General features: G+C 52.0%; 1 protein-coding gene across 1 annotated transcript in view; it reads left to right on the plus strand.

Moving 5' to 3' along the window:
- Asap2 (ArfGAP with SH3 domain, ankyrin repeat and PH domain 2) overlaps window positions 1-24,272 on the plus strand; it is a gene marked incomplete at its 5' end in the record, with an annotated part of 138,851 nt that overhangs the window by 102,478 nt on the left and 12,101 nt on the right. Inside the window, 10 exon segments of the mRNA XM_013504338.1 lie at window positions 1,686-1,773; window positions 4,509-4,557; window positions 4,644-4,810; window positions 7,035-7,168; window positions 14,699-14,793; window positions 18,974-19,163; window positions 20,199-20,284; window positions 21,108-21,223; window positions 22,443-22,510; window positions 23,497-23,610. Of these exon segments, the coding sequence (XP_013359792.1) occupies window positions 1,686-1,773; window positions 4,509-4,557; window positions 4,644-4,810; window positions 7,035-7,168; window positions 14,699-14,793; window positions 18,974-19,163; window positions 20,199-20,284; window positions 21,108-21,223; window positions 22,443-22,510; window positions 23,497-23,610 (1,107 nt within the window).

The raw sequence follows: 24,272 nt of genomic DNA on the forward strand, positions 1-24,272 counted from the left end.
TGGTAACAGATGGCACATGAGCTCCTGTGCCTCTTGAGAGCGGTGTGTCATTTGCGTGTTGGATCCTGAGCAAGCTAGTTGTCCCATGGGTAAAGATCCAAAGTGGCTGCTGCTTCTGCTCAGAACCATCCAGGTTTGCAAGATGAAGCAGGGCAGAGGCTTCCAAAACTGCTGTCTGATGATTCCAGGATTCTGTTAGGAGTCTGCAGGTGGTGGAGAAGATCCATCCATAGGAGATAAGATCATTACAGCCACAATCCAGGAGCATCTAGGCCATGCCCATTTGTGCAGCTTCTGGGTGCCTGAACTTGAAATCCCTCGCCCTTTCTGAAACCCGCGTCCCGCATCCCGTTTCAAGGAGGCTGCTCCTGGCGCCCCCTGCTCTGTAGAGTTACAGGCGAGACCTCCCGGTCTGCGAGTGCAGGGGGCCACACAGACCGCCCTGTTACAGATGGCATTTGATCTTTCCTTTAGCAGCTTGTTAGGTAAGTAAAGCAAGTCAGTCTGTATTTGGAGAGTTCACAAAGGTTTCTAATGCATTTGATATCCACAATTTCTGTTTCTACAATTACCTTATCTTGCTCCCTTTGTATTTTAGGGCTATCTTAGTCACTCTTCTCTAGTTGTTGAGACAAAGTACCCAACACTCAAAGTTAAAGGGGGAAAAGTTTATTTAGCTCACAGTTTACAGAGGTTTCAGTCTGTAATTGGCTGGCTCCGAGGCAGGGTGGCACATGGGAGAGGAGGAACAGGGAACAGTTCATGGAGGACAGAAGGTAGCAAAAGCAACGAGGGACCTTAACAATGTCTTTCTGCTCCTTTTATCTAGGCCACTCAGGGTGGGCAGCACTCACACCCGTACTCCTAGTACCCTTGAGCCTAGCACTACACCATGAATCCGTCCCAGGATCACACAGTGTAATTCCAGCCACTCTGACAAAGCCCCATCTCTGACTGCATGAGGTTTTGGGGGGACATCTAGACAGCCACAACAAGGGCTCAGAGTGATATTTTTTGAAACTAAGAAGAGAACAGCAGTTTTTGACGCAGCTCTGACAGAAGTGTGTTGTGATTCTTTATGTGTGGGGTTGAAACATGACTACATGAAGTGCATTTTGTTGAACCATTAATATTATCCCTTAGTTGTTGCGGCCTGATCAGGCCTACAATCTCCCAAATGAATGGATGGCAAAGGCTTAAATAAAAGAGTCAAGTGGTATGATTTTAGGGCTCCAAGAGGTTCAAAATCCTCTATGTGAATTCAAGATTCTCTGGGGGCTAAGACAAAGAACTTCTCTGGGTGGCCTATATTTACTTGGTTTTCAAACAAAGGAGGTGGGGGATACTGAAGAAAACACAGGAATCTGAGCAGAATCTTGGGAGAGAGTTCAGAGACATCCCCAGGTTTTGAAGTATGCTGATTAGGAGACTATCTCATCTCCAGGTTGACATTTGTTGTAGGAGTGTGGACCCGCAGCTGCAGTCTCCTTTTAGTTAACTGGGGTTGGAGCCAGGCATCCTCAGCTGTGGCCTTAGACAAGGGGTTTAGGCCTTGGACAGGCTCACAAGTCAACATGGAAAGCTGGTTGGTTAATATTAAGTCCTGCTCAGAGGTGCTTCACAGCGGTCTCCGTCACTGGTCTCATTCCTCCCCTCTCACCTTCCCTGTCCTTTGTGGCACCCAGGCTAACCGGCCTCCTGCAAAGCTCAACCTCTTGACCTGCCAGGTGAAGACCAACCCTGAGGAGAAGAAGTGTTTCGACCTCATCTCACGTAAGGTTCTTCGGGCGACGCTGTGCCTGGGGAGATCTCATTAAATTTGCTTCTAGGGTACCCGTCCCATGCCTGACACTGGGTATTGAAGCACTGGTTTTGGAACAGCAGCGCCCCCTTTCCAGCGAGCTGCCGTCTCTGTCTTTCCAGCAGTAGTTCTTGGCTTGCCCTTCTCTCTGTCTGAGGACTGGATACAAGCCATAGTCCTGTTCCATGGCTTTGTAAACCTAGACGCACACTGTGCTCTGCCATTTGACATGAGAGGGCTGCGCTAGACAAGCTGTCAGGCACAAAGTCCTTATGGCTTTGTTTTTTCATTTTTCTGAGACAGGGTCTCACCATGTAGTCCAGGCCGGCCTTGAACTCACTATGTTAGCCTAGGCGGCAGTCCTTCCCCAGCCTCTCGAAGTGTTGGGATTACAAGTGTGCACCATTGCACCCAGCTCAGCTTTGTGGGGTTTTTAAAAAGAGTTTTGTTGCCCAAAGATTCCCTAATTTAGTTAGAAATGCTATAAACAAAAATGATAAGGTCTTGAGTGGAACCCTAGGAAGTAGAGTTGGGGGATGGTTTTCCTTTCCACCACAGCATTGGTCTCTCCCGTCCTGTGGGCTTCTCCTCTTTGTAGAATCACCACAGAACCATCCACTGTGGCAAATGTTTACTCAGCATGCACCACATCCCCAAAAGGAAGAGAAGACAAGGGTCAGAGAGGTTTTAAAGGAGATAGGACAGGCCTTCTGTTCCCTGTCATCCTCCGTGGCAGGGTTAGTTTTGGGAGGGAAAGGCCAGAACCGCTTGTGAATATGGGGTCACCAGGAATTCAGCCCGGTCGTTCCATTTACAGAGGGAACCTCTGGCCTGTGTGACACAGGCAGCTGCTCTTTCAGAGTCTGTCACGTTTTGTCGTTTGTTGCCAGGGAGAATGGGCGCACCTCTCAGACGAGGGGATGCCGACACTTGAGAGCACCATGGCAGCTGATGCCCGGAACCCAGCTCCCTCGGCCTGTTATTTCTCGTCTGTGGCAAGGCTGTGGTTGACATGCACCTCAGGAGCCTGCCACAGAAGGAGTTCTTGCTTAGATGTTTCAGAAGCCCGCCTTCTTCACCACACGTTATCAGGCAGGATTTGCTTCACCAGCTCTGCCTGGTCTGAGCTCAGCCTTAGATGTGGAGCACTGGCATTACCCCCTGAGTCATGGCTTCCTGGGACCTCGGAGTCCTCCAGCTGAGTCTTAGGCTGTGATCTATGCCTGAGAATGTGGCCGCCTCTTTCTGGCCACACTTGAGCCTGACATATGAATCACAAAATCCTCTTCATTTTTGCTAACTTAAAACAGTTCTCTTACACCTTGTTCCTCTCCTCAGTAACAGAAGGAATAAAGGGAAACCCGGCCCCGATCCCCTGGTGTTAGAAACAGAAGGGCAGCCTGGTGTGTGGGAGACGGGGTCAGGTCAGGCGCCAGGACCTGGGTGCCCTCTCTTTTCTGCCCTGCACCTCTTGTGCCTCGCGCTCTGCCCACACAGCTCGCGGGGACAGCGATGTGTGCTGTTCTCAGAAGCAGGGTGCTTTCAGGAGAGAAAACCATGACTGGAAGACCACTGGTGTCTGCTCCCTTTTGGGGAGCAGCTGTTTATTGCGTGTCCCCAAGAGGACCTCTCTACTAGTCATTGCTGTGCCACATGTGGAAGTGAGACATCCTCCCTTTTTTCCTTTTCAAATTTAGCTTTCTTTCTTAGATTTGTCTTGGACTCACTGTTGCTGTGTGTCTCTCCCCAGCTTTCCCTAGGTAGACATCCTACAACCACCACCCAGCAGTGCACGACACATGCTGTCAGCTGTGTGCACGCTTAGGAAAGCCTGGCAGTGGGCACTGGCACCAAGCCTTGAGCTGGTCTCGCCCTTTTCACTGACGTTCTTGTCCTGCCCTGGGATCCACCCTGACCCTGCATCGTAATTGGTGGTTATTTCATCTGACTGCTCTCTCTGCAGTTGTCCCTTACCTGTCACAATCTTATACCTTTTGAAGAATATTGATCAGTTCCGGTGCCAGCTGTCCCTCCATTTGGGTTTCCCCAGGTTTTCTCCTGATTGAATGGAAGATAAAAGACTTTGGCAAGAATAGCACAAAAGTGATGCCGTCATCTCACAGGCCCCGCCCGCCCTTTGCACACAGGGGGGCCGGCAGTCCTGCCAAACCCTGTGACGTGCCAGCGGTACCTGGGTGTGGCATTTCAGGGCCACCGATCCTTGGCAGGATCCCATGGCTTCAGCTGATTGGAGAACAGGACTCCCACAGCATGTTATTCTTAGAATTTCTCCTGCAGCACCAACCTTTCTCTAAGAAAGCCAGAAAGCATCTAAGTACTGCCTTAGAAAAGTCTTCTGTTATTTCCAGAGAGCTCAGCAATTTCTTCCTGGGGGCAGCTCTGCAGTGAGTTTAGAAAGTAAACCTTTATAGGATGATGGTGTTTCCTTCAAGCACCTCCAGATCCTGGGAGATGCGTCTTTCAGAGGTCCGGAAACAGGGCAGGTTTGTGAATTTGCATTACAAAGCCACAATTACTGGGCCCAGCAGGCCTTTGAAGGCATTGAGGGAAGGCTTGATTCTATACAAATCATTACTGAGGGCTGAGATTTTTCCTGCAGTTAATTATATGGTACTTTTTGAATGTGTGCGGGTTACCTGTGGGTTACTGTCTGGGCTCACCATTGATGCCTCTCTTCCTGCTGCAGATGACAGGACGTACCACTTCCAAGCAGAGGACGAGCAGGAGTGTCAGATGTGAGTGAGCTGGGGTGGGACTCTGGGCTGGCCCAGCCCTTGCTCTTGGCTGTGACACTTTGCACCTGTCCCTGTCATGTGTCTAGATGGATGTCCGTGCTGCAGAACAGCAAGGAAGAGGCTCTGAACAACGCATTTAAGGGTGACGACAGCACTGGGGAAAATAACATCATCCAGGAGCTGACCAAGGAGATCATCTCGGAGGTGCAGAGGATGACGGGCAACGACGTGTGCTGTGACTGTGGAGCACCAGGTGCCTGGGCCTGCCTTACCTCAGGCTCTGGGACATTCAAATCCCATTCCCACTCGCAGAGTCGTCATTGATTTTCACTTCCATTTCAAACACAACGTGAAGTGCAGCTCAGCCCAAGTTCATCCCATTACACAAATGCTTAACGAGCCCTGCAGACCACGCTGGATGAGGGCTAGGGGATGTGTCCCTGCCAGCCCTGGGAGCAGGCTGCAGTGAGGTGTCTTGGTGGACACAGAGATGGCAGTGCCCCCTGAAAAATGAGAACCTGGCCACCTCGGGGGAGTCAAGATCTCTGGCCTCTTGTGGCTTCTCAAAGGCCATGGGTGTGCAGGAGGGACCCAGGCTTTGCCTCAGCCTCTCTTGGTCCTACTTTGTAGATCTCCTAAAATAATTTCACCTGGGCATGGTGGAACATGCCTGAAATCCCAGCACAAAATCCCAACACTCGGAAGGCTGAGGCAGGAGGATCGCCATGAGTTCAAGGCCAGTCTGCACCACATAGTGATTCGAAGGCCTGTCTGAACTACACAGAGAGACCCTGTCTCAAAAATAAAATATAAACAAACAAGTTTTAGTTTAGCTTGGGCAACTTAGCGAGAACTTGCCTCAAAATTTAAACAAATTAAAAGAGGATGGGGATGTAGCTTAGTGCAAAGGCCCTGGATCCGATCCCTAGCACTATAAACAAAGAAACAAGTAAATCACTTTCAGTCATTGTCAAGAGCTGTAAGTTCCTTAGATTTCCATTTTCTGTAAAGTGAAGGAGCAAGTTCCTCTGCACTATTACATTCAGTGACACAAGTCATTTATGTTTGCATTTTGTTAGAGCATGTTAGAGGATTCATTATGACATAATATCACTGTTAATTCTGGGTTTTTTTGTTGTTTTTTTTGGGTTTTTTTTAGTCCTGGGAATCGAACTCACAACCTTGCACTGGCCAGGAAGGCACAATATCCCCAGCCCCTGGTTTGGTTTTTTTTTTTTTTTTTTTTTTTTTTGGTGGTTCTAGATCAAACCCAGGGATTTATTCTACTAGGCAAGTGCTCTACCACTGAGCCACATCCCCAGCCCTTTTCATTTTTAAACAGAGTCTTCCTGAATTGCCCAGGCTGGCCCCAAACTTTCAGTCCTCCTGCCTCAGCTGTCTGAGTACTGAGATTACAGGCATGCACCATACCTGATTTAGCAACTAGTATTTTAAAAATGTTCATGGAGTTGACTTATTCTAATTAAGATGGATCCCGGGGAAATGGTCAATGGAACTATATGGTAGCCTTTTTTGAGAATTGTAAGATGAAAAAGAGTGTGGCTTTGCCAGAATGTCTATTACCTTTTTGTGTCTCCAATTCTGGGCATTTCTATTAAAAACACAACCAAAATAGAGTGGACACTTGAGAAATGCCATTGGGTTCCTATTACCATGAAGGCTATATTTGGTGTTAGATCCATTAAAAAGTATCTTTTGGGCAGGAGATGAGGTGGGGAGAGATAAGTAGTGAATTATGCTCTTTCTTGAGAAAAGAGAAGGACAGCAAGGAGAGCAGTGATGTCTCAAACACCGATAAAGAAGTCAGAGCTGGTATGGTGGCGCACATGCGGGCTCCCAGGGTCTGAGCCTCTTTGCACAGTGAGATCCTTCCCGTTCTGGTCACCCACAGGCCCTTGTACGCTTCAATCAGATGTGACATGAAAACAGTCTATGACTTTTGAAGCTCTTACGAAGCAGACTGTTACTGTAGCCACTAAGTGCTGAACATGGCATATCATAAGCAGATAGCGATGTTCTCTGTTGCCTTTAGTACCCCCAGCCTATGTGTCTCACGGCCGTTCCCCTTTGAGGACTACACTGTGGATCCTCTTGCCTTTTCTCTCGTTCCACTGCCAGTCTGGCCAGGGTGGGTAAGGGTGTGTTCCCTCACCAGAACCAGCCTTGGAGGAACCCATGTCACTCCTGAGCACTGTGTCCTACTGACTTCTGTGCTCACGGCACCTGCCACTTGATGAATAGGGAGACAAAGGGGGTGCTGGCAAGGAGAAGGGAGAACTTTAGCCCGTATATGGATGGCATGTTAATCGGTCCTCATTCTGGAGATGGTTCAGCGGTGTCAAAAATCAAACATGCTCATGTTCAGAACTCCACATTCAGGAGCCAGGCAGGGAAATGTTGCACCTCCTGGCCTCTACCTGAGTGCAAGCTCAAGTGTGCCCTGTCCTCCTTGGCAGATCCCACATGGCTTTCCACCAACCTGGGCATCCTGACCTGCATCGAGTGTTCCGGAATCCACCGAGAGCTGGGGGTTCACTACTCCAGGATGCAGTCCCTGACGTTAGATGTGCTGGGAACGTCTGAGCTGCTGGTACTTTTTAAATTCTTGATTTGGGGGTTGGAATTAAATGAGCAGAAATCTCAGTTTTTATTTGGCATTCTAATCCATTTTTGTCTCTCAAAATATCAGTGGGCTGCTGGTGGCTATGTTGCCAGATGGTTTTGGGTAATTAGAAACTCATTGATAATTCCTCCTTCTCAGCGACGAGCAAGTCGGGGCATTTCTTGTTGCAAAACTTTATTCTGAAATATAAAAACAGGAAGTGAACCCAGGGTTCTGGTGTGAGATTCGGCAGAAACGATGTAGGCTGGTAGCGCAGTCCGCTGCATCCATCTGTGAAGCACATTCAGAAACCAAAGCAGAAAGACAGGAAAGAATTTGTCCTCCCAGAGTCATCAGCTGATTTCTGACAAGGCTTGGGTCACTTCTTGCCTCTCCCTCTGGGGAAAGATACTGGTCTTCGTTTGTTTCTACTGCTGCTTTCTTGAGAAAGCTTTTTATTCTTGGTTCAGTTACAACACAGAAGCCCGGGATAGGGATGAGAAGGGAGCACGATCTGTGAAGGTGTTTCCAGAGTACTGAGGCTGCAGCCTGGCTGGGTAAGAAGTGAATCTGGCTCATTCCATGCTTCTGGCTGCCAAAAACCCAAGTTTCTCTGGGCTGTTTCAGAGTCCTTGGCTGCCGCGTAGAAAGCAGTGCTTGAAACTCTTTCTCTAGGTAGCTGGGTGTCCAACGGCACAGTAAGTGGCTATTGGTTGCCATTGATTGTAATGTCAAGAGCAATAATCTCAACAGAAAATCAATGATCATGGTCAATATCCCCCTCATGGGCCGTAAATCTCCTTGACAAGTGCTCTGGATTCGTGTGTCTGGACTGCCAATGCCTCCAAACTCTCTTGGGGACCCTCCCAGTCCACGGTCTCTGAAGTCAGAGTTGGGAGGAGCTGGGATGGATCCTCATGGCCTGGGTGGTGACAGACCTGGTGACTTAAAGAAAGTTGAGACTCAGCCAGACACAGCAAGGTCACCTGTGGCAGCTGCTTCCACTGTGAAGATGCAAGCAGCCTGCGGCCTGCAGCAATATGTACCTGCATATCTTGGAGTGGATGGCAGTGGCGCCAGTCTGAGGCTGTTGAGTTTTCAAAGAAATACAGATTGTATCAGTAAACACTGAGGAACTGCAGCCGCTGCTACTTTTATGGATTTGCTTATGGCACTGGGAAGCTCTAAGTGATCTACGGTGGAATAACTTGTTTTGCATTAGGCATTTTGCAAAGTATGTTACATATATGAGCTCATTTGACTCTGTGACAACCTGATGTTCTTGGTGTGTTGTCCTCTCTCTACTGAGGTTGACAGAAGCAGCGGAGGCTTGGAATGTTTTAAAACTGTCCCTGTGAGGAGATTCCCGGGAGGCGGGTCCCTCCTTTTTGATTGCAGAGCTCACACTCTTGATTCAGCAGAGCCTGGGCCATGGACTGAGTCTTTGACCGTGTGAGTGCTCACCCCGCACTGCCCATTCACAGCTCACGCAGGAGAAAAGAACCCTAGTTTGCAGCCTGCCCATCCAGCCTGACCAGTTAAGTTGCAAGTGACTCCCATGAAATGGGAATGGAAAGAGATGTTGAGTAGCAGCAGCACACAGTTCTGTGAAACACTGTCACGCAAATATACTGGGCATAAATAACTTCAGGAACATAGATAATAGAGCTGGATGTGGTAGTGTGCACCTGTAATTCTAGCTCTTGGGAGGCTGAGGCAGAAGGATTACAACAAGTTTAAAACCAGCCTGGGTTACATAGTGAATTCAAGGCTAGCCTGAACAACGGAGAAAGATCTTGTCCTAAAAAAATTCCACACAGGTAATAGGGAAATGTAATAAGATAGTGAATTTTGATTAATGCCTTGGTTTTTAATATATTTCATTATGAGTTAATGTAGTATAGTTTTTAATGGTATCTGTTCAACAGGTGGCATAAAAAATTCCTAAAAGTTTATCATTTGGCTGTCATGAACTAGTGGAGCCTGACCCTAATATCTGTTAGAGCTGCTTACTGATGTCTCAAAAAGAGGAAAACACCAAAGAAGGCTGAAAGAAGGGCGGATCCATCGTGATGAAGAATGACATGCTTCATAACTCCTAGTTCCTGACTCAAATAGCAATTTCTGTATGCCAAAGTTGCTTTTGTTTTTATTTTGTTTTTCTGAGACAAGGTCTTGCTATGTAATGCAGGCTGGCCCCAAACTCATGGTGATCCTCCTGCCTCAGCCTCCTGAGTGCTGGGATTATAGGCAAGCACTACCACACCTGGCTTTTCTTTTTCTTGGTTCTCAGTGGTCCCTTTTAAAAGCACGAGTAGAAGGTGCTAATGCATGTAGGGTTTGTTGCCCACCCTCTCCCTTCACCCCTGAGGTGTCATCCTTTGGTGGCTGATGGGAGGTGGCCGTCTCCCCTCCTCTTCCCAGCCCACATCTCCTGTATGTGCTGGGACTACAGCCCAAAGCCCCGCCTGAAACCCCAGCCCTCAGCCCTCAGCCTTCAGCCCTCCAGCTCAGCAGCGCAGAAGTTGGTGTTCCCATTCAGTTGCAAGGCCTACAAATCTCCAGCCTTTTCTAAGCACCGTAGTCCTTAGTTTTTGTTTTGTTTAGACAATGAGCTGCCTAACAAAGAATTTCCTAACGTCTTGACACCTCTCTTTGTGTGTGCGTGCACGTGTATGCATCACACATTCTGTCTGGCACATAGTAAAACCTGTAAAATACCAGCTGCTATTAGACTTCCTCCTCCAAGATGATTTCAGCAGAATTCTTTCAGAGAAATCGGCCATGAGTCCTGACACCTGGTCCCAGAGAGCCATCCATTGTGCAGAGCCTCAGGGCTGTGGTGCCAGGGTTTTTGGGCACTGTGTTTGTCAATGTTTTCTTGTGTCTCAAATGTGGGCCAGTCTGACCTTGAACTCACAGTGATCCTCCTGCCTCTGCTTCCTGAGTGCTGGGACTGTGGGCATGCTCCACCGTGCCTGGTCAGCGGTGGTGGACTGATTAAGTCAGGCTGCTTAACCCGTCCATCCCACAAGTTCTCATCACTTGTGTTGAGAACCAGACTCTCATCTCAGCGCCGAAGGGAGACTAGGAGAACAGAGGAAGGGAGCAAGGCGGAAGGGCCAGGCAGGGAAGGGGAAGGCCGAAGTGTGTAACATGCGGGTGCAGGATCCCCCAAAGGAAACCCGCCCTGCTACATAACTCATACGCACCCCCAAAAGGTTTAGTGTGCACTTTTCAAGTGTCCCCTACACTATACACATACCCTTATACTGTACAGGTATAGTTCCTGTAGCTGTGTTTTGTCCCCAGAATTTGTTCACCTTGATTAACTGAAAACGTGTCCTCTGACTCGTGTCTCTCCACCCCTGCTCCCGGTGACCACTGTGGTCAACTACTCTTTGGCTCTATGAGGTCAGCTTTACATGGCACTTCATCTGTGCGGGCATGTGGCACTTGGCTTTCCGTGCTGGCTTAGCATAATGTCCTCTGGGTTCATGGGTGCAGCCACAAAGCCAGGATTTTACTCTTCTGCATAGTACTCCCTTGTGAATATGTTCCACGCTTTCCTCCCCTTTCCTCCACGCTAGACAGTTGGTTGATTCCATAGTGATTCCATTTCCTTTGAATGTGTATCCAGTTGTGGCATTGCTGGAACATGGGCAGATCTGGTAATTTGTTTTCCCCAGTGGCTATGTCCACAGCGGTCTCCGTCCTCACCGACACAGTGCAGTGTCCACCACCCTCCCCACCTCATAACTCTGAGTAAAAGGTGCCCTAACAAGCCAGAGGTGATACCTCATTGTAGTTTCCATTTGCATTTCCCTGATTGGCAGTGCTCTTGGCCATGTGTGTGTTCTCTTGAAGAACGCCCCTCTCGGTCCTGTGCTCATGTTTCAGTGGATTGCTTTCTTGCTATCGCGTGACCTGTGTTCCTTCAGCATTGCTCATTTTACCCGCTTCACGTGTACGGGTATGTAAATTTTCTTTCCCGGCCCATGGGAGGCTCCTCTCGCTCTTCAGTGCTTGCTTGGCTGTGTGGAGGTAGTTTGAAGCAGTTCTGTTTATCCGTTCTTGTTTTCTTGGTGAGGAGAAGTATTTCTTTTATTTTTATTTATTATTTTTTTGCGGTAAGTCTCACAGCGTAGCTCAGGCTGGCCGTGAACTCACTCTGTGGCCCAGGCTGGGCTCAAATTGCTGTCCCAAGTGCTCAGCACAGGAAAGGTGTGAATGGGCTGGAAGAGACAGCAGGTCTGCAAGCAGGGCTTGCTCTGATTTGCCTTTTCTTTCCATTTTCTCTCTGGCATTGTGTCTCTCCGCAGACAGATGCTCACCCAGTAAAATGTCACCCTGTCCTCCATATGGCCCAAGCATATTCCTCGTGATCAGAGCCTTTTGCTTAATTATGTAAAAGTATTTCTGGCCTCTGGTCCGCAGTTTCCTCTGCTGTCTCCCTCCCACCTGGATTCTCTTTCGACGCATGCCTGTCTTCGTGCTCGCTGAGTGGATGCGCCATGGCTGTGAGGGGGCCGGGTCAGTGGTGATCTTTCCTTCCTCTTACCTGCTCTGAGAGTCACTTCTCACGCAAGGAGATGGAACGGAGGGAGCTGTAGTGTCATTTGATTACTTCGGAATCATGTCTTCCTGGCAACTTCAGCACACAGCAGCTTCATAAGCTCAGGAACCCCTCAGGCGGATGTTGATGTTAAAGGGCTTAGTCTCTTCCTTCACAGAGGTACAGGTGCACATTCGTTACCTTTCAGGTCATATAAGAAACAGCACCACAGTTCTTGGGTACTGGTGTCCTCTGTCCATTTCAAGACCATTAGTGGAATTAATAAATCTCCTGTGAGTCAAAGAGCAAGTGCAGGAAGCTTTAAGCAGACAGGAGCCACTGGGTTCTACCTCTTGCCCGCTCCTGCTGCCCTTCCAGAAGGCCTGGGTACATAGACAGGGTGGCTGGACACGCCTTGAAGACCAGCGCCTGCCCACAGCTCATCACCACTCCAGGTCTGCAGAGCAGCCACCCGGGACTGCACGACATGAACCCTCCACTGCCAGCCACCATGTGACAGTTGTACTCCAGGCACTGTCACTGGGGCTCTCTGTGCGTTCTGTCTGCCCCAAGCAGAGCTCCACTGAAACACCGAGGCCCAAGAGGCTAAGAAGCTCGTCCGTGCAGCAGTGCCTGTGCTAGGTGCACCCTTCATGCCAGGCCTGTCATCCCAGCACTCAGGAGGCTGAGGCAGGAGGATCACTGCAACTTTGAGGCCAGCCTGAGCTACATAGTGAGTTCAAGATAAGCCTGAACTGTATAGTGTGACCATGTCTCAAAAAACAAAAACAAAAAAAAGCTGGGTCCTGGCCAGCCCACAAGGCGGCACGTTTCTCCAGTGCTGGGAGTGTGACGCATGCATGCAGAGGCTCCCTGGACCAGCTGTCCCTGATGAACCAGCCAATTCCAAGCAGAAGGGAAGCAGCTTTCTGATTTTTGGGGATTCTCCTCCTCCCACCCATCTGCTTAACCAGGCAAGGAGGCTTCAGGGAGGCCCCCTCTCAGAGATTTCCTGTCACAGTCAGGAAATGATGGTGTGTGGCGAGGGGTTGTGTCCCTGCCATGTGATGCCGTGGGCAGGGGCTTGTGCATCCCTGAAACCCGGCCCTCTGTGCATGAGCCCACTCTGGGTCTGACCCGTCCTAGGGCAGTGGCGTCAAGCACATGGGCTCCTGTCACCTCCCCAGACCATTTGCTCTGGAACCTTGTGTCCAGGAAACTTGAGCCTGGCAGCTTGGCTTCTCACCTGGGCATGAGGCTGCAGAAGCAGCAGCGAGGAGCTTGCTTTGCCGTTTAATGCTTTGCCCGACTAGGAACCTTTGTTCACTTATCGAGGACAAGGTGAAATCAGTGAGGCTCATCACGCCACAGGGAAGCTGCCCTGTGTATGTCTCTTGTGCTGTGTTGCAAAAAAACCCTCTGAGCCAGGTATGGTGGTGCACACCTGTAATATCAGCATTCTGGGAAGCTGAGGAAGGGGATTGCAAGTTCAAACCCAGCCTGGTAACTTAGTGAGATCCATCCTCAAAAAATAAAAAGGGCAGGTGATGCAGCTCAATGTATACACCCTGGCTCAGTCCCCAGTACTGCGAAGAGAAAGAGAAAAAAAGCAATCTTCTGTATCTGTCACTGTTCCCTTCACTATTGGATGTTACTTCCTACCCAGAAGACGTTCTGACCTGATCTGACCCAGGTCTCTTTGGCTGTTCCTTCAGCCGCTCCCCTGGAAACAGGCACAACCAGTGGGCCTCCTGGAGCATCTCCATCAGCCCTTTCTGTGCACAATTAATTTGGAATGATCAGAAGCGTCACCAACTCCCCTAGCATCATTTTCAGTGTGGACATTAAAATAATGTGTATTCCCCAAGCCAAGTGCTCAGACCTCCTTTCTAATATTGTTTCTTGACACATTAAAGACTCTGACCCATGGTGGGGCACTTACCTGGCATCGGGCAGGCCCTAGCTCCGTCCCCAGGACCACGAACAAATTTAAAAGTGAGTCTAGCCAGGCATGGTTGGCCCATGCCTGTCATCCTAGCGCTCAGAAGGCTAGGCAGGAGGTTGAGGCAGGAGGTTTGCCAAGAGTTTGAGCCCAGCCTGTGCCTCCTCATAGTGAGTTCAAGATCAGCCTCAGCTACACAGTGAGATCCTGTCTCAAAACTGAAGGAAAAAAATCAGACCTCGGAGCTTCCCGTATGGCAGGTACTGAGCCAGGTGTTAGAAATGAGATGATTAAGTCCCTGCCCTTAAGGAGCTCCTGGTCATTCACTGATACAAAAGGAGGCTGGTCGCCCACTGTCAAGGGAGTACATGACACACCATGGCACATGCCCCACAAGTGTCTGCTGCATCGGGCTCGGTTCTAGCATACAGTGAAAAGGTGTGATTGTCACAAGGCAGGAAGCCGACGGCACAGACAGACCTTACACCTGGACCTAACGTGACATTTGCAATGCTCTGGTCTCAGGGCTTTCACCTAGCTCGTCCTGTTCTGCCCTTGCTGCCATGCTGTGAGGTCGGTGTCCTCCCCACGCTGTGGATAGAGGGTGATGCTTGCCTGTGGTCACACAGTGGGTGACGTAGCCATGACTTGGAGCTGAGTTGGGGCTGCCTGGACCAGTGCCCCTTGCACACTCAGCACCTCACAGTCAGGGCCAGGGGCAGTGGCACAGGTTCATTGCAGAGGAGGGAGGGAACCTCGCAGCCACGGCCTGCTTCTCTCTGGTCTTCGGGGACTGTCCAGGACACATTATGCAAAGCCCTCTGCGGAAGGCAGGCTGCTTCTCTGCTGTGATTTTCTGGCTACCTCTGGGCTTTGGGCTTTGTCCATCTTCATTAACGGCAAACCACTTTATTGCTCTATTTCTTAGCAGCCATTAAATAAATCATCAGACGGATGAGTAACGGGTAGCAGTGGAATGCATTAATAATTGAGTGCCCTGAAATAGACTTTTGTTTTGCAGCTTGCCAAGAATATCGGGAATGCGGGCTTTAACGAGATTATGGAGTGCTGCCTGCCAGCCGAGGACGCCGTCAAACCCAACCCAGGCAGCGACATGTAAGTCCGGGCCTGGCTGCTGTTGGTTCCTAAACAAGTCTTACTATGTGGCCCAGGCTGGCCTCAAACTCACAATGATCCTCCTGCTTCAGCCTCCCAAGTGCTGGGATCACAGGTGTGCACAATCATGCCCAGCCAGTTGTTGTTTCTTTAAGAATCAAAAGAGCTTAAACTGAACAGGAGGCTTCCATTTCCTTTCCATCTCCGTTCCTCTCCCCTCCCTCCCCTTCCCTCCTCTCCTCCCTCTTTCCCTGTTCTTTCTTACCATCTTCCTTATTGGGACCTTTTTGAGTGTCCAGATAGAAATTCGGCACAGCTGGGTTCTGCTTCTAGGAAGAGGCCAGAGGTGGAGCGGATGCCCCACATATATCGTGTGTGCTGGGTGCCCCTGCCCTTGGTGCTCTGTGTGGATTCCAAGCCTCCCGGAGGCAGGTTGTTGTGGACACATGATACCCACACACATGGCTACATGCCACACTCTCTCTGTGCCCTTGAAGTGTAGAGTGTGTTGTTCCCTTTGAAAAAAAGCTTTTGGTGTGTTTTCCTGTTGACACAGAACTTGACTGAGCAGCACTTAGGGCTTGTCCTGCGTCCAGCCAGCCTGGAGAGGCGGCACCAGCATGGGGGCAGGGTGGGTCCTTGCCAGTCTGAGCACAGTGTGGGCCCCCAGACCACTGTGGTCCTGAGGCGGCGGAGGGGCCATTGGTCCTGGCACTGGCCTTCCGTATCACAGGCCCCAGCTGTTTGTTAAGACGGCCACCTGTGTGCCTCAGGAGGGCCCAGGGTGGTCACCTGCGTGGCCGTGACACAGAGCGAGGCAGAGGGAGAGAGGCTGGTCCTCTGGGTCAGAAGAGACCCGCCTGCACTGTATGGGAGGCAGATCTAATGTATCCTGGTGGGAGACGGAATAGCGAAGCTGCGCTTGGCTAGGAGAAAGTGTGAACATCACGTTACGGAGACCGCAGTCCTGCAGAAGCAGCCCCAGACGGAGTGAGTGATGAGGAGTCCCTTTCATGGGTGATGTGAGTCTCTCTCACAGGTTCGAGTCACTGAAACGTCTTCAAGAGTGGCTTTGCACGCAGGTGCGGGCCCTTTGTGAGGCAGAGTTTGGATTTTGTAACCATTTCTTGGGTGCATATTTGGCTGTGGTGGCAAAGCAGAGACTCAAGGGACTAGTGGGGACACGACCATGTCCGTCACTGGTCCCAGCGCTCAGGTGGCCCAGGTGGGCCATGGGAGGTATGAGGTGAAAGTCTGTTTGCACTTGCGTGCTGGAACCAGGCTTTGAGGTGTAGCACAGCATCTCCCCAAGATGGGATAGTGTTGGTCTCAGCTTACCAGTTACCCTGTCCAAATGCGGATCTAGGTTTCCAATCTGTGCTCCTGTCCAGACCCTACCAAACAGCAGGGACACAGACCTCTGAGCCACTGGGTGAGATGGGTTCTTTGACTCCTGAGCCTCAGCCCGGCTGGCCCTGGCAGTGCATGCTGGTGCTCTCAGGACTCAGCCTCTCTCAGAAGATAATCAAAAACAAAACAAAAGGAGACACAGGCTGCCCCTCACCTCGGCGGCCCGGGGAGCTGGCAGGGGGTTGGTGTGTGTCTTAGGTGCTTAGTTGGTGTTGGCTGTTTGTGTCTCCTTCCCTTGGGCCATGGGGTCCTCATAATGGGCGGGACATCGACTCCCTGCACCCCAAGGAAGGAGGCCCAGCTAGGCGTCCGGGGGAGGTGTCCCCATAGGAAGAGGAGGCCCCCTTGGGAAGCGGGCTTTCTAGAGAAGGACCTGCTGTGCCCTCTCGTGGCAAGCTTCGTGACAGCCCCCTGGCTCCCGCTCTTTGCCGTCTCCCAGAGTGCCACTCCCCTGGCCAGCCCCAAATAGGTCTCATCAGTCGTTTCCTTCAAGGCCCAAGAGTGTGTTATAGAAGCAGAATAATTCTGTTTTGGGGCGGGACGAGCCTGCAAATGGATGGACACCTCTCCCTTGGAAGCTTTCCTCACCAGTATTCTCCCTTCCCAGGGTTCAGCCCCAACCTCGGTCTGCACATTCACATGTCCCTGCTTGTTCTCAGAAGGGTGGCTGACCAGCGCCGCCCTGTTCACTGCTGTCCGGCGGAAGCGAGCTGTGGGGCGCGCGGTGCCGCTGCAGGCTCGTCTCTGTGCTCATGCGTCCCGTGCCTGTGTGCGTTGTGCCCGGGCTCGCACAGATACACCATCCTATTTCCCGCACAATATGTGGCTTAGGTGGTTCAGTAAACAGTTAATGATCCAGCGGGTCAAGGAAGTAGCACAACTTCAAGGACACTAACATCCTCCATCTAGATGCAAGGGGACGGCTGTTTCTAGCTATATCTAAGAACAGCACGCCATCTGCAGTGCAGTCTGTTGAAAAAGAAAGCACAGACACCCTCTGGTGGCGCAAGAGCCCCCAGATAGATTTTTGGGCAATGGGGCCTGTGTCACGGGGCTGCAAGAGTCCCAGTTGATCTGCTCCCTGGGGCCAGAATGGTTCCTGGGCGCTTTGGAAGTGGGGATAGACAGACAGACAGACAGACAGACACACACACACACACACACACACACCCCTCGCTGAGCAGCGGTGGTTCATCCTGTGCTTCGTGGCTCTTGTCCAAATGTCTCAGCCTTTAAATAAAAAGGTAGGTGAAGCTAGGCGTGGTGGCACAGGCCTGTGATCTCAGTACTAAGGAAGCTGAGACAGGAGGATCCCCGTGAGTTTGAGGCCAGCCGGGGCTACATAGTGAGACCCTGTCTCAGAAAAAAGAAAGCAGGGAAGAGTACACTGGCCTCACAAACTTCACAAAACCAGGGAGTGTGGGTTACTGGGGGTGATGTCCCCCTACCCTGGGCCCACCCATTTGCAGCTCCCCAAGACGAGCTTACTTTCCTCTTGGGGTTCCCCTCTGGCGCTCAAGTACCCTGGAGGGGAAAAGCAATGTCAGCTGGACATGCACTCACAGGCCCTTCCTGCAGGCGGGGGAGGGGCGGGGCAGGGCAGCCCAGCAGGAGCACGTGCAACTTGCAGTGTGTCCCCGCCTGCTGTCACCTTGGGAGACCAGGGCCCCCATGGACCCCAGTGGGTCACCTCCTGCTCCTGGTCCCGGGGACTGGGCTACCCACATCACTGGGACATCAGGGTCCCTGCGCTCCCTGCCTCCATGTGATCACTCTGTCCTGCAGTGGCCCACCAGGTGCTGTGGCCACAACTCTCACACAGGCAGGGAGGTTGCGTCACTTGCCACGGCTGCCCAGGGGACAAGCTGGGCCTGCTTGAGGTGCGGCCACCTGAGTGGTAGCTGGGTGGTATGCCCACCTCTCAGTGGGCCTTAGCCTGCGGGCTGCACAGCCCCTTCCTTCCTGTCCCTTCTCCATCTGGCACTTGGGAGGCCCCCGCAGCTCTTTGCCAGAGTGGCAGGAGGAGCCTCAGGACCCAGGCTTGGCAGGTGGATGGTTCTCCCTGAGTTCTTGATGCATTTAAGGGATAAACAGTTAAGTTTGTTTTTCCCAACATGCTTATTGGCAGCTTTATTGAAGTATAATTCATTTAAAAGTGTACAAGTCAGTGGCTTTTCATATAATTTACAGAGTTGTGCATCCATTGCCACAATTTTATTTTTATTTGAGGTGAGAGCTTGCCTTTGGCCTTCAGCTGACTTTGGATTGCTAGCCTCCTTCCTCAGCCTCCTATGTGCCACCATGCCTGGATCAGTCTCTTTTTTGTTTCGTTTTGTTGTGTGTCAGTGGCAGTTCTGGGGACTGAATGCAAGGCTTTGCACTGAGCTACATCCCTAACCCTCAGTTTTAGTGGTTTTTTTGTTTTTTTTTAATCCTAATATGAAAGTAAGTTCCTCTACCTGTCCAGCCCCAGGAGGCTCACTCTCTGTGTCTACACATCTGCCACTCGTGGACACTCCTGGGCATTCTGTGTAAATGGAGCCAACCCCGTGTGGCCCTGGTGTCCAGCCTCTTGACACACACGGTGTTGTTCCTGGCCTGTCCTGCAGACCAGCTTGGTGCTTGTGTCCCTGTCTTGCGCAATGTGCTCGGTTGTGAGGTGCCACGGTCTCTCCGTCCGGCCATCAGCAGTGCTGCTGGTGCGGATGCATGGACACTGGGCAGGTGGGGCGGCCTTCATGGTTCTCCTGGGTGCTGTGTCTGCTTTCAGGAATGCGAGGAAGGACTACATCACAGCCAAGTACATCGAGAGGAGGTACGCGAGGAAGAAGCACACAGATAGTGCGGCAAAGCTGCACAGCCTGTGCGAGGCCGTCAAGACGAGGGACATTTTCGGATTGCTCCAAGCCTATGCCGATGGTGTGGACCTTACGGACAAGATCCCGCTAGCTAATGGACATGTAAGCTGTGTCCTCTTTTCGGGGTGGGGCGGGCAGCTCCAATTGCACAGAAAGAACCTACCAAGGCGGCTGCTCCCCCAACTCAGCAGATAATTACAGTGAGCCCCTGACTTGTGAACGAGTCCGTTCTGGGAGAATTGTCCCTAAGTCAGATTCACTGTAAGCTGACCGGGATGTGGTACACCTGAGTTCGCACTCAGAGGTTCTTAAGTTGGGGACTTACTGCACACAGACTGAGCATCTCTTATGCTGAGTGCCTGGGACCAGAGCTATTTTGGGTTGTTTTGTTTTTTGTTTTTCAGATTTTGTAATATTCATATACTTGATGAGCTATCTTGGGGTTGAGACCCAGGTCCAAATGGGAAATCCCTTGTTTCATATACACCTTGTATGTGTAGCACAGGTGATTCTATACAGTGTTTTTATTTTATTTATTTCGTTAGTGTGTTATTGAGGATTCAACCCAGGAACTTCATACTGAGCTACATCCCCACCTCTCCCCCAGCTTTTTTTTTCTGAGGCAGGATCTGGCTATGTAGCGCAGGCTGGCCTTGACCTCACAATGTAGCTCCGGTTGACCTCAAACTTCTGGTGACCCTGCCTCAGCTTCCCAAGTACTGGGATTACAGTGTGGGCCACCACACCTACCTAGCCCATGAACCCTGCTTTAAAAGCAAACCTTTCTGTATACTTCGGGAGCAGGCAAAGGGACGGAGTGGAGGAGGCCGGGAGCCTTCTCAGATGCGTCAAACAGAGCCGCGGTTGCCTGTGAGTGCTCTGTGTCATTACTGTGCAGGTGGTGACCTAGCGATGCAGAGGAGTTGGCTGGGAAACTCGACTTGCATGTCTGTTCCCCACGGAGTAGGAGTGGGCCGGCCTCTAACTTCTGTTGCCCAGGCTTGGCCGTGGAGGTTATAGGAGCACTCTGTGTTGTAGCTATAGATTTGTAGAAGGCAGGATGGAAACCTTTTGGAAGACTCACTTGCGCCCGGTTCCACTTCGTTGGATGCAAGAAAGTCTTGGCTTCATTTTCAGGAGCCGGATGAGACGGGCCTGCATCTGGCAGTCAGGTCTGTGGACCGGACTTCTCTTCACATTGTGGACTTTTTGGTTCAGAACAGGTGAGTGTGCTAAAATCGGGGGCCTTGGCCTGTGTTCCAGGGATTCTGCGAGGAATCAGGTGCCGCCTCAGTCAGCTGCTGCAGTGCTTGGTCTGCAGGCTGAGCAGCAGTACGGGGCAGAGAAGGCATTGCCGGGATGAGGTGCTGCGAGGGGAGCCTCAAAGCCCTGGAGTGTGGAACGGAAACTCCAGAGGCTCTGGGGCTTCCCGAGCAGGAGCGAGGTGGGAGGGGTGTGAGACCACATGCCAGCCCCAAGTTGGGGCCACACCTGGGGACCGGACACTGGGCCAGGAGTTGCTTCCTGCTGTGCTGGTGTGGCCTTTCAAGAGGTACACATGGTTTGCAGAGGCGCCCCTGCCTGCCCGGGCTCCCCGCCCTCTGGCGTGCGCTTGACACTCTGGTCATGGTTCTGAGTGACCGGACTGGACTGAGAGCGCTCTCGCTGGAAGGGGAAGCTCCACCGTGTAAAGGATGGTCCACACTCCCCACCTGTCCCTGCCATCTCGGGCAGAGCCTTAGAGAGCTGCAGACCTTGGAGGAGCCGCAGGGCAGTTGTCTCGAGACCCACAGCTCTGTGCCCAGATTATCAGACTTCTCTCGGGGCGGCTGTGATCCTGGTCCTGGGAGTGCCAGCCTGGCTGGTGCCTGTGTTGCTCCTTGGTGGCCTGGGCCACAGCCTCCTGGGGCATGCCCAGGGACCTCGGGCTCCTTGAAGGATGGGCACTGTCCTGTCCTCCCGCCTTGGGGACAGGCTGGCACTGTCCTACCCACTTCCCTACCCGTGGCTCAGTGTCTTTCCCTTCTGTTTCACTGCTCCCGGCAGCGGGAACCTGGACAAACAGACGGGCAAAGGCAGCACAGCCCTGCACTACTGCTGCCTGACTGACAACGCCGAGTGCCTCAAGCTGCTGCTGCGGGGCAAGGCCTCCATCGAGATCGGTGAGCCCCAGACTTCCTGGGAAGCTGCGCACCCCCGGGGAGCCGCTGTGCCTGCTCCGTCCCTCTTGGGTGGCCCTGACCACTGACAGCTGGCAGAGGGGCCATCTGCCCCACCGCTGTCTGAGGAAGTATTTTTGGAGAACGATGGAAAGAGGAATAGGGAAAGGGCCGTATCTGCTGCAGGGCCCGGCCTGGCCTTTAAAAATTAATCAGATTAAAGGAGAAAGTACAGCTTGCAAGTGCATAGGCTGTTGAGAAGTTTATTATGTTGGTCCAGCAGAGGGGCACACACCTGTTGTCCCAGCTACTCCAGAGGCTGAGGCAGGAGGATCACATGCTGGAGGCCAGCCTAGGTAATTTAGGGACCCCCTGGCTCAAAATATAAAAGGCTGGGGATGTAACTCAGCAGTTAAGAGCTCTTATCTTACCTAGCTCACGAGAATCCCTAAGTTCAAAGTTCAAGCCCCAGTACTGCAAAAAGTTTTATACATTCAGTGCGTGGGTCCAGGTGACTGTGCCTTTGGTGAGAGATTGATGAGAAGACTAAGAGTTACATATTAATTTCTTTTTTTTAAAGACAGGGCCTTACTATGTATAGTCCAGGCTAACCTCAAACTCATTCTAGCTCAGGCTGGCCTCAAACTCACAATGATCCTTCTGCCTCAGCCTCCTAAGTACTGGGATTATAGCTGTGTGCCACCGTGCATAGCATTTTAAAAATATTTTTGAGACAGTCTCTCTATGTAGTTCAGGCTGGCCTTGAACTCAGGGACAATCCTCCTGCCTCAATCTCCCAAGTACTAGAATTACAGGTGTGCACCACTGCACCTGGTTCTACATATTGATTTTAATTTGTTAACTGCTCAACAGTTTTATTTTGTCAACACAAACCTTGTCTCAAACTCTTCATTTCTCAGCTGAGTGTGGTGGCGCATGCCTGTTATCCCAGCACTTGGGATAGGCTGGGGCAGGAGGATCACCTCGAGTTTGAGGCCAGCCTGGGGTGCACAGTGAGACCTTGTCTCAGAAAAACCTCTTTGCTCCTTTACTCTTTTGCGCCCAGTGCAGTCACAAACAGCTCTCACCGGGTCAGGGCCCTGGCTGTATGAGCCATACACAGTTTAACTCGGTGCTGTCTCCATGCATCTGTGAAATTACCCTAGAGAACAGGCCTATGCCAGGTTTGCTATAGAACCTCTCTCTTCCCTTGGACTTGCAGCAAACGAGGCCGGAGAGACCCCGCTGGACATCGCCAAGCGCCTGAAGCATGAGCACTGCGAGGAGCTGGTGAGTCCCTGGGCAGCGGGGATCCTGGGGCAGCTGTGATCCAGTCTGATGTGGCCTGGACCCACCGTTGTCCTGGACAGAACAAGCTGAGAACTGCCTTGCCTTGGAGAGTGCTGGAGTCTTTGTAAGGCAGGCAGCGCCCTCTCATGGTGACACTTGGCACTGTTACACTCACTGGATGGAAAAGCTATTACCACCCTGGCCTCTTGGGGCCCTGAGGCTCTCAGCTGGCACACTCACCCTGTCTCTGTGTGGCCCTGCATCTTCTCCTCTCCTGTGCTGGAAGAAGAGGCTTGTGGCCAGTGGGGAGGGCTGGTTTGCAGTGGGGCAGGACACCCAGACCCTCAAGCTGCTGGTGTGTGTGGATTGAGTCAGTTGTAACCCTGTGCAAGGTTGAGGGATGGTGGGTGCTGACCTGTGACATAGTCGGGATGGGTCGATCTCAGAGTAGTCAGTGCCGCCCTGATGTAGGACCGGTAACCGGTTCTAGTCCAGGCACTGCAGCACCATCAGCGCTTGTAGTCTCTGTCCCCACGATATGATGTAGTTTCTACTGGGACCCTCTTTATGGACAGGAAGTGGGCACAGAGAGCCTAAGTCATCAGCTTGCCCCACAGGCGGTCACAGCAGCTCGAGCTCTGGCGAACAGCTCTGCCCCGCAGCCCTCGAAGCACTAGGTCAGGGAGTGACCCTGTGCATGCAGAGTGCGGCCAGTAGGTTACCTTGCCGTCCGCTTGCCGTGTGGGAGCTGGGGCAGTAGTCACTCAGCTCCTGTTGGCCTTGAACTCCCCTTGTCCCCTTGCCCTGCCGGGGCCGGCAAGTTTCAGCGTGGAGGTTATCCTGAGTCACATCGAAGGGACTCAGCCCCAGACCAGGACACACATCTCCTCGGATGGAATGCAGACTCCCACCCCTGGCCAGGACCATCCCCTGGGCAACCCCCATAGGTGAGTGCATGGCAGTCCTGACCGGCCCGTTCTTCGCAGCTGACCCAGGCCTTATCCGGGAGGTTCAACTCACACGTTCACGTCGAGTATGAGTGGCGGCTGCTCCACGAGGACCTGGATGAGAGTGACGACGATGTGGACGAAAAGCTGCAGGTCTGTGCTTGGGCCACTCGAAGGGTTCTGATGCACTTCAGCCCATAACTGAGGCAGAAAGGGAACTGCAACTCGCACCCCATGCACCCTGACCTTGGTTCGGCCCTTCCCACCCGCTCCGCTGTCCCTGCTCCTGCATGTGATTGAAAAGGTGCCCACTTTTGTGAACATGGGCAGCCGCTGCCTTTTGCTACAAGGGGAAGATGTGGAAAGGCCTTGCACAGTGGGCTTGGAGGGGGTGCCGCTCAGGGAGGACCGTGCTGGGACAGAGCCAGGTCCCCTCGGGGGTCACAGCCTCGTGGTTGGCACGTTCACCTGGCCAAACCTACCGATCCTCAGCTGAACTCGTCAGTGGCCCCAGCGCTCACTGGCTTCAAGCCCTGCCCTCCTGGATGGGGACGTGGTGCCTCAGAGAGGGCGACAAGGCCAAGGGAAGCAGCTGTTGCCACGCAGCCTGGAAGGAGACAGGGCTCTCTGCTTCCCTGAGCCCCTGCCTCTTGCTCAGGGGAGGCCCAGGGCACAGCCACCTTCCCCGGTTTCCCAGCAGAGGTCGAGCCCGGGCAGGGTCCCTCCAATTTCAGCTGTGACCCTGCCCTCCATGGCAGCAGGCCAGAAGTGCTCTGTGCTGTTGCTATGTAGGACCTCATGTTCTGGTGATGGAA

Source organism: Chinchilla lanigera, unplaced genomic scaffold (assembly GCF_000276665.1).
Source record: "Chinchilla lanigera isolate Chin_1 unplaced genomic scaffold, ChiLan1.0 scaffold00086, whole genome shotgun sequence".
NCBI classification, from domain to species: domain Eukaryota; kingdom Metazoa; phylum Chordata; class Mammalia; order Rodentia; family Chinchillidae; genus Chinchilla; species Chinchilla lanigera.